At 49.5% G+C, this 10,459-nt stretch overlaps 1 protein-coding gene across 2 annotated transcripts; it reads left to right on the top strand.

Moving 5' to 3' along the window:
• Positions 1 to 7,876: 7,876 nt before the first annotated feature.
• Positions 7,877 to 10,037, top strand: LOC100275478 (uncharacterized). Of its 2 annotated transcripts, NM_001348916.1 has the most exons (3): positions 7,877 to 8,111; positions 8,539 to 8,638; positions 8,752 to 10,037. In NM_001348916.1, exon 3 carries the CDS (start codon positions 8,764 to 8,766, stop codon positions 9,604 to 9,606), a length of 843 nt encoding a protein of 280 aa, NP_001335845.1. In that variant the 5' UTR covers positions 7,877 to 8,111; positions 8,539 to 8,638; positions 8,752 to 8,763; the 3' UTR covers positions 9,607 to 10,037. The 2 variants fall into 2 exon arrangements, with proteins under 2 accessions (NP_001335845.1, NP_001143014.1); NM_001149542.1 differs by having other exon boundaries at positions 7,883 to 8,638; positions 8,752 to 9,974.
• The last annotated feature ends 422 nt before the right edge of the window (positions 10,038 to 10,459 follow it).

Raw genomic sequence — 10,459 nt, 5'->3', positions numbered from 1 at the left:
ACGACACTAAAGGAGGTAACCATAGCAATGACAACAATTTTTATCTTAAGTGTAGACAAGTTATTAGGGTCTAAAAGTCATTCCCTCCTTGAACAAACCGCTCCTACAGGTAGCATCACAGTTTCATGAGGATGAGTAAAGTTCAAACAGTGAGGAAGGGCGCTCAATCTCTACAAAACAGGAAGTTGCCATACATGAGAAGGAAGAGCAATTGTATAAAAAATACCTTTTTCCCTTGTATAAATAGAAGGTCCCAATTAATACCTTTTTCCCTTGGCACATTCAAGAATCTGGTCAAAGTTTGTTTTCTACCAATAAGTTCTCTCCATGCAGCTCCCATGCAAAAAAGGTGCTTCCAGCCTCCCTTGCCTATAAAAATAGTAGTTTAGAGAATAATTTCTTGTCTCCTTTCACCAAATTCTACATCCTAAAGTCACATTCTAAAAGGGCTTGCAAGCAGTAAGAATTATGGTACATGAAGGATTCAACAAAAGCACACAATTATGAATACTCCACAGCACCAGAAATTATTTGAATTTATGTCTTCGTGTGTTTTTTCTTGGCGACAACCCAATACATTCTAGAGGATGAACTCATAAACAAGAATTAACCCTGTGGTCATCTTCATAGCAATAGCCGATGAACACAAAATGACGACACATATCTCAAATAAACACAAGTGTGCTATGGATAAGTGGTTAGTGAAAAAAAGTCTAAAATTGATCTGATTATACATACTCTCTGGCTCACCTTCCATCTCGTCTACCATGAAATTTTCTCTGCACTCCATGCTGCAAAAGGATTTGTCACCCCTACAGTCAGAACACAATATACCAAACATCAAACAACCATCAATAGAACCACATGCCTATTCAAGAATAGAAAAACACCCATAGCGGTGATTCATCTACTAAACTGGATCACTTACTGATAGATGTAGATGTCTTCCCCTTCTTTGAGCTTCTCGCTACAAAAACAACAAAAGATCATCACACCCTCTTTCCACATGAGGCAATTAATAAAGGGGCCTGAAGCATAACAGTACATAAGGAACTGCTAGCAGTTAACCCATTAGAATTAGGATATCTCCTTCCTCTTATCCAAATGTAATATCAGTAAGTGGAGAATCATTAATAGTAATACTTGCATACCAGTTATCACCTTCAATGAACTACAGTCTTTTATTTTTCAAAATTCTTCGGTCAAACCCTTTACTCAAAATATGATGACACAACATCGGTCCAATCTCAGTGAAAACTTACCTTCATGACAACCCAAATGCTAAAATGTGAGCGATACTCTGCTAAGGTCATGCTACCATTACCTACTTCTAGCATACCTGGGTCTACAGAAAAGCGAGGTTCAATAACAGAGTAAAATGGGCAACCTGAGTTGTGTACAAATTCTCGACGTGGCGGCATGACGTGGGAAGCGATTGGGTGGGTGGGGAGTGCTCAGACATGGTCACACAGCGTGCGAGCACATCGACCTAAATTGCCTGTTGCAAGCGGTTGACACTGAGTTTTAGTATTGGTTTCTCCAAGTTCGTCCAACAAGAAGTTCTTCGGGTATTCTCCCACTTTCACTTTGGTCTTGCCCAACTTCATCCCATATCATTTAAAGTGACACACTGAGTTTAGTAAGCAATTCAGCTGGAATCAAACAGATACATATTCTTCTGTTGAGAAAACTATGTACCTTGAGTTCTTGAAGTAAGTATGCACATGAAGACTCTGGTAGCGTAGCAGCACTCGGAGTTTTTCAGCCATCTATGATGAGAATATGCATGGACCATATTTACTTACCATCACTGTTATCATTAGCTCACAGCACAATAAAACAATATTTTATCAACAGAAGGAGAATCATAGTGTAGATAATTAGAAACATGACTCCGAGGAGGTCATCTGTGTTGAGCCATTAATACCCTCCTGAGCAGCATTCTCGCGCATTGTAGAGAATTGAAGGCAGCACCATATCGGAGGCCATCAAATGTACACCTGAAATTCACTTTTAAATTATCAATGTGAATTGCTAGCCACCCAAATGCCCCATTGAGATCAATTAAAGTAGAAGCTACCAGCAATATAAATATTAATATAGACAATAATGCTATATCACTATACATCACTAAACAAAATGTGTTTAGGTACATCAAGTACTTTAATGTTTCTCAAGTAACATAGTATGCATATAAACATTTGCATCATAGAAAAAGGTAAATAGCTAGAAGCAGCACGGCGCGGCCGTGGAAGTTCGCAGAGCGCTTCTTAAACCTTGTGTACAGGCGGTCGAAGCAGGCGGCGATGAGCTGTCGGAGAGTGACTCTGTTCCAAAAGAGAACAATATAATGCAAGCCAAATCTAATTTATAAGAAAACAAAATACAGAACATCTATCAACTATAGGTGGACCCAAGTATTGCAGTACACACTGAAATTGGATGCCTCTGAACATCCATAATTGAGCATAACTGATGAAACTACATTCAATTTGGCATATCGTGGTGAAGGGGCAACACATGAAGCATAATTCTACCCTGCACTGTATGCGAGGACTTCCAATGGGTGCTATCGTATTATAAGATGTGTTTCCTTCAAAAATCAAAAGAACAAGAATACAAAAAATTACCATCCCCACGAATCAAGGTATCTACAGATATGATGATGAAGCTTCCTCATAAGGCCATAACTAAATGATACATGAACCTTTAAAATATGCATAAGGTTTTATGCTCTATTGTTAAAACAATAAAATTAGCTGATACTCATTCGTCCTGAGAGCTATCATGGTGTTCCAACTTCCAATGCGGTAAAATAAGAAACGGAGGAGCTTGCCACTTACCAGAAAGTTGTGTTCTCACGCGATAGCTTAAGTTCAGCACATTTGGGGCATCTGGAAATCAAAACAACAGAGCATAAGCAATTACTTAAAGAAACCGACATGTACTACGCGCTAGTTTCCAAACTATAACTCTGCTTTTCCAGACATATATCACAGCAATGAGCAATCAGACCCACCCAGGTTCTACCTCAATGTTGCAACTACAAGCAGATGAGAGCCAAAGATCCGATTTCTATAACTTATACTAAATAGCGCCACAACAAAGCTGTGTCAATCGTCAGTTCCTAAAATTAGATGGACAGGTGTAGGGCTTCGAAGCAAAACATGTCTGTAATATTTAATCAGACCCACCTGCAGTAATATGAAAAAACATGATTGACAGATAAGAAAACAAAATGCAGAACCAGATCTGTACGCTCACCTAGGCCATGGCGCCCAAAATAGCCAAATCCCACCCGAGACCGACATAATTAGGTTATATTCGACAGCTCCTCCGCCAGCTCCTCCGTCCTTGCTCGCCGATGAGAAGAATCAGAGACCTAGAGGGGTGAGTCGGGGGAGGGGAGACTCACCTTTGTGCGTGCGCGAGAGGCGAGATGCAACGACGGAGGAGAGGGAGAGACGGTCGACGAGGAGCGCGAGGCAGGCGTCGGCGGGAGCACGAGGAGGGAGTGGGGGCGTGGCTACGTGCCTTCCACCAGAGATAAGCTGCGTCGTCCGCTCTGAGGGGGCTGCTGTCTTGGACGAGATGTCGATCCTTGCGGGGTCGCACGCCTCCACAACCGCCATGCGGCAAGGTCGGTCCTCGTGGGGCCGTGCGACACCGAGGCCGAGGGCGGTTCCCAAGCTGCCTGCGTCGAGGCCCTAGAGCGGCGGTGGCGACGACGTTGGGGGAGGGGCGGTGGAGGCAAAGGGAGGAAGGGAAGCGGTGGAGGCCGCGTCGGCGGTGGAGGCCGCGAGGCATTCTATCGCGGCAGGGGCAGGGGGCGGGCAACGCGAGAGAGAGAGGAACGTGTGGGGGAAGGTTAGGGATTGGGTGGTCGTGCGGTGGAGGGAGATAGAGTGTGGGAGACGCAGACGCACGATGCGATATGAACGGTCCAGATCGATGGATGGCAGAACGGCAGAACGAGGGAGGCAGACTACTATTGCTTACTTAATAAGTAGTAGAGATTTCTGTTTTTTACATCATTTTAGTTTACCGACAATCCTACTATGACCAGAAGTCCTACTTAGTTGGGGCTACTTCTACAAGCTGATATTTTGGCCCATTCTCAATATTCACTTATTAACTGTCACGTTACACCTAACAGTGGTTTCTTCTCATGGTTGTAGTAATGCTTAGTTGTCAATAATCTATTGTTGGCAGTTCTCCTGTTTTGTCTTATTGCTTGTAGTTTATGAGTCCTTTTTAGCTTCAAGATCAATCTAAATTTTCCTTGCCAACTTTCTTTTGCTTGTCTAAATAAGTTATGTTTTCAGGTTCAAAGACAACTGCAACTAACAATTAAAGCACAAGGAATATACTTGCAGATGATCATTGAGGAGCAACAAAAGCTTGGTGGATCAATTAAAGCTTCTGAGGGTCAGAAACTTTCTGATTCACCTCCAAGCTTAGATGACTACCCAGAGATCATGCAACATTCTCCCAAGAAACCAAGGATAGACGCATTATCACTAGATTCAGAGCGCGATATAGCACAGCCTAAATTTGAATCCCATTTGATCGGTCTGTGGGATCACGACATTGCATTCCCAGTGGAGGAGTTCAAAGCAGACCCTGCTATGAGCAAGTCATAAGGCAAACTTCACCTTGACAGAAAATTTTCAGAGCTGACCACCTGCTAAACAAAAATAAAAAATATGTACCTTGGATAGGGACTTGTTCCAAGTTTTTCTATATCTTGGGTAAGCAAGTGATTTGGAAATGGTTATACATGACAGGTGCTGCATGTTTGTCATAGCAAACTCTGGTTATTGTTCTACTTGTTTTTTGTCATAATTTTTGCATCAAAACTAAACTATTAAGTGGAAGTATAATTTACTCATCTCGAGGGGGATGGAGCATGTTTGGCTGATTGTCATTATAGTTAGCCTCTCTGATAGTGTTCTTAGATGTACTTCTATATATGTTGCAGGACATTGAGAGTGATGACAAGGATCTTGATTTTGAGGTTGATGATGGAGCTGAGGATGAACCTAAAGCATGATCCGAAAGATGCCCCAGCCGAACCTGCTATCAAGACAGTTGTGGCCCTAGCTGCGCCACCCAAAGAGACAGAAAGACAGTTGTCTAAAAAGGAGATGAAAAAAAGGAACTAGCAGAACTTGATGCAGTATTGGCTGAGCTGGGACTTTCTGGTATTCGAGCAGCGCTGCACAGGATGGTGAGAGTCATACATGTTTCCGTTAAAACTGCCTGATCTATTTTGTATGCTCCGGTTTAGAGAGAGTCTAAATAATTTTGAGTATTTTGAAATTCTAGATGAGTTGTAAATTTCCAACAAGACTATTGTAGTAATAGAGGTTAGATGTTCACGTGTAGGCATCACATTGGTGTGCTTTTGGGTTACCCACTTAGGTGGATTGCCTGAGTCATTCATGAAATATTATTGTGTATCATCGCAACATAGTGAATTGGTTGTTGGCAAAAAGAATTTGAGACAATTAGACTTTGTTAATATAAGTATTTTTCAATTTTATGTAATCGTTGTGCACTTGTGCTCAAACATTTTATCGAATAATTGTGCACCGTCTCAACACACGAGCATTGTACTAAGTCAAAAGAAGACGTCTACCGTGCTTTACCCACTTACCCTGGACACATCATTAGTGAGCAGTGAGTTGCTACATTTTATTGAATATTAGTGCTACAGTGATATTTTGTTACACGAATTTGTATATCATAATGATGTTTGTCATTCTGTATTTATGTTTTATACTAGGTTTTAACTCTCGTGGTAACGTACGGGCACATACAGGTACCTCACTAGGTCCAATAGAAAATGACTTCTAATAATACCGATCCCTCGTGTCGCGTAGCAAAACACATGGATTTATATGATCTCCGTAGCAACGTACGAGTACCTCACTAGGTCCAATAGAAAAATGACTACTAATAATACCGATCCCTCGTGTCGCGTAGCAAAACACATGAATTTATATGATATCTGTTGCAACGCACGGGCACCCAACTAGTTTAAAGTATGATGAATGCAGATAGCCTTACCTCCACGCGCACGACGTGGGCGTTTGTGGTTGTCGGGGACCATAATTAGGGGTACCCTCAAGACGCCTAATTCTCAGCTGGTAACCCCCATCAGCATAAAGCTGCAAAGGCCCGATGGGTGCGATTAAGTCAAGGATCAGTCCATTCGAGCGACTCGATCACGCCTCGCCCGAGCCTAGCCTCGGACAAGGGCAGCCGACCCCGGAGGATTTCCGTCTCGCCCGAGGCCCCCCTCCAACGGCGGACACATCTCCGGCTCGCCCGAGGCCTTGCCTTCGCTAAGAAGCAACCCTGACTAAATCGCCGCACCGACCGACCGAATCGCAGGAGCATTTAACGCAAAGGTGGCCTGACACCTTTATCCTGACACACGCCCTCCGGCAGAGCCGAAGTGACCGCCGTCACTTCGCCGCTCCACTGACCGGCCTGGCAGAAGGACAGCGCCGCCTGCGCCACTCCGACTGCAGTGCCACTCGACAGAGTGAGACTGACGGGCAGTCAGGCCCTGCCAAAGGCACCATAGGAAGCTCCGCCCGACCCCAGGGCTCGGACTCGGGGTAAGTCCCGGAAGACGGCGAACTCCGCTCCGCCCGACCCAGGGCTCGGACTCGGGCTAAGCCCCGGAAGACGGCGAACTCCGCTCCGCCCGACCCAGGGCTCGGACTCGGGCTAAAGTCCCGGAAGACGGCGAACTCCGCTCCGCCCGACCCAGGGCTCGGACTCGGGCTCAGCCCCAGAAGACGACGAACTCCGCTTCGCCCGACCCCAGGGCTCGGACTCCGCCCTGGCCTCTGCCGAACGACCTCCGCCTCGCCCGACCCAGGGGCTCGGGCTCGGCCTCGACCATGGAAGACAGACTCGACCTCGGCTTCGGAGGAGCCTCCACGTCGCCCGACCTAGGGCGCAGGCCAGTCACGTCAACAGGAAGCGCCATCATCACCCTGCCCCGAGCCGACTCGGGCCGCAGAGAACAAGACCGGTGTCCTATCTGGCTAGCTCCGCCAGATAGGCAATGATGGCGCCCCGCAAGCTCTGTGACGACGGCGGCTCTCAGCTCTCTTACGGAAGCAGGAGGACGTCAGCAAGGACTCAACCGCTCCAACAGCTGTCCCTCCGCCAGGCTCCGTCGCTCCTCCGATGGCCACGACATCACACTCGCTGGGTGCCAAGATCTCTCCGGCTGCCACATCGGCATGTACTTAGGGCGCTAGCTCTCCCCCGCTAGACACGTAGCACTCTGCTACACCCCCGTTGTACACCTGGATCCACTCCTTACGACTATAAAAGGAAGGACCAGGGCCCTCTTAGAGAGGGTTGGCCGCGCGGGGACGAGGACGGGACAGGCGCTCTCTTGGGGCCGCTCGCTTCCCTCACCCGCGTGGACGCTTGTAACCCCCTACTGCAAGCGCACCCGACCTGGGCGCAGGACGAACACGAAGTCCGCGGGATTTCCACCTCTTTCACGCCCGTCTCCGGCCACCTTGCTTCCCCCCTTCGCGCTCGCCCACGTGCTCGACCCATCTGAGCTGGGGCACGCAGCGACATTCACTCGTCGGCTTAAGGACCCCAGTCTCGAAACGCCGACAGTGGTATTCTGGCTTTGCTCGAATTTTTGCGTGGCAACAACAACTAGCAGTAGTCGCGGGGCCGGGTGGCCTCCAGAGGCAAAAGCCACCGGGCAGGCAGGCGCAGGCTTGCCGTGGCATGACTCGGACAGCGCACGCGCGAAAATACCAGCACGCCGCAGGGGCATTTCCGTCAAGGGCCGTCCATAAGAGTCCTGTCCACAGCCCTGCCCTCCCGCAGGCCGCAGCCGCCCTTCCCGTCCTTCTTTCTCGTGAACAGAGCAGGGCAGGCTCACCAGCCAGCACGCGCGGCCACGCCACACCCGCGGAGACGCGGCACGCCTCCACTCCTCGGCCCTCCCCCGACTCCGAGGCGAGCACGCCGCACGCTCCGCCTCGCAGTCGCGGCCCCGTGCTCTCTTCCTTCTTCTCCGTCCACCGTCTTCTCCTTCTTCGCTCGGAGGGTTCGATCTGGTGAGTTCTGCTCATTTCAAGGCTTGGTAGTAACTGATTTTTTGGGCTCATTTGGGAGCGTTGCGCCACCATTTTTTTTAGATTTCGCTCTTAGTTAACCCTTTTCGTTGTGCTACTACTGCAAGGGTTTAAAAAGGCCTGCGCAATCGAATTCCGCGCTAAGCTCACCCGGATCTTGGAGCTGCCTGCCAATTTGACCCAGCACACTAGAATCCAGTTGGTTAGCCTCATTTTGTTCTCGGCGGCTCACATATGCAGTAGATTAGTAGACAGCTAGCAGTAGTCTAACGGATTGCAGAGCGTAAATCTGATACCAGCACACTTGAGTTTCCGTATGGAAGAATCGCTGCGTCCTTCCTTCCTTCCTTCCTTCCTTCCGTATAATCAGGAAAACTCATCAAGAACTTGGTTCTATCGATTCGCGCAGGTAACTCTGGTGAGAAGTGAAGACTTAGCACAGTCTGTGCTCGTCAAGTGCCCTGGCACTCTGGCAGGATGCGGTGGCTCGGTCTTTCGGTGGCACTCTGGTGAGAACTATCCCCGTTCATCTGAACTTTCTGCTTTCACTCATGCTGCTGCTACTAACTGTTTCTATTTGATGTTGGCATACTAACGCTCAGTTTCGTCTTGGTATTCTCAGGTAGTTGTGTCCATGGGGGACAAGGTTAATCCCTGGTGCCACTGCCATTGGCATAATCCTGCATGGAAATCCGACACTGAAAGTTGTGCCGGCGATCTCCACCCACCTGACGCTGGGCATCTTACCGCCGATTCGGTCGCGTTGGCTCCAATTTTGGAATTCCCTCCACCGTACCCCTCACGCAAGAGACCTCTCGTTTTGTACCAGAAGGAGAAGCGTGCTCCTGTACTCCCAGCTCCTTTGCCGAGCAAGGGCCCGCCGCCGTTAGATCCCGTGCCGGAGCTCCAAGGTAGCAACGAGACTGACGTGACTGATGCTGGAGCAGGAGAAGAAACCGAGGAGGGTATGCACGAGAACAGGGACGAGATCAACGCGCTCCTGGACACCGACAGGCAGTCTGGTGGCGCAGCCTTGAGCGTGGAGTCGGTGGCCAGCGCTGGCGCTGGCGCTGGCGCTGCGCCGCCGCCGGCAGCCAAGAAGAGAAGGCTCAGCTCCTGCACCGACAAGTCCGTCGTTGACACGGCCAGTTCAGCAGCAAGGCCTCCTGAGCGTTCCATGGAGCAGGAGCAGAGGGTTGAACTTGCGAACGACCGCGACGCGCAGTCGTGCTGCGTTGGGGAGGTGGAAAGCGGGCGCAGGTTTGCTCTGGGGGAGGCGGAAGCGGAAGCGGCAGAGGGCGACAGCCCCGACGAGCAGAGGCGGAGGAGGGAGAGGATCCAGGAGACTGTTGCCGCGCTCAGGAACATGGTCCCCGGGGGCATCGCGAAAGACGCCGCGGCTGTTCTGGACGAAGCGATCTGCTACTTGCAGTACCTGAAGCTGAAAGTGAAGACGCTGGGAGCTGTCTCCCTCTAGCTAAGCCTATCTAGCCCTCTCTCCTCGTCGTGGTGGCTTTGTTGTCGAAGGCCGAAGCCACTGGCTTCTGGTGAGAGGAGAGCTAGCCTATATCACCCATCTGTTCAGTTCAGTCCCAGAGGAGCTCGGATCTTCTCCTACCCGACTCACTGTCGGTGGCTGCATCACCCATCTTCCTCATCGTGGGTTGGTATGCAAAAGCTAGAAACATCTTTCCGCTGAGCGTGATCCAAAGCGAAGCCCCCATTCCATGCAAAGCGCTGGGTCGTGCCGTGCGTGGGGTGGCTCCTGCTTTATATACGCGTTGTGCTCCTGCTTTGGCTGATGTTTGCTTTGGTAGTTATATATAGTTCTGTGTACTACAAAGTAAAGTAAGTCTTGTAAAACGTGCACATCCTCCAGGCGGGTTTGTTTCTCTGCTGCCCGTCTCCTATCCTGCTGGCCATGATTGTTTGGAGGCTGCTGCTGCTGCATCATGAGTCGTCCGTTGCCCTTGGAGAGAAGAGAAGAGAGGGTCCGTGCTGCGTTCCACTGCCAGGTTGGGAACCGCAAGGGTTTGCCGGGAACGGAGGGAGGGTCGGAATCCGACTGCGAGTGGGCACTGGGCACCAGCACGCGTGCGGCGCGTGGGGGTCGGAGCGTGCGGCGACGGAATGAGTGGCGAGGCAGGCCAGGCGCGGGGGCACCTGCTGCTTTCCTTGGCTTAGGTTAGGTGCGACTGGACTGGACCCCCCAGCTGAGTCCGCACTAGAGATGGCAATGGGTACACGAAATCCGGTGGATTTTTCTCTATTAGAGTATGAGTTTGTCTACCCATAGGTTTGTTAATGGGTTAAATGGAAACCCAACGGGT

The sequence above is a fragment of the Zea mays genome, chromosome 1, assembly GCF_902167145.1.
Source record: "Zea mays cultivar B73 chromosome 1, Zm-B73-REFERENCE-NAM-5.0, whole genome shotgun sequence".
Classification (NCBI taxonomy): domain Eukaryota; kingdom Viridiplantae; phylum Streptophyta; class Magnoliopsida; order Poales; family Poaceae; genus Zea; species Zea mays.
This window is presented reverse-complemented; position numbering and strand designations above follow the sequence as displayed.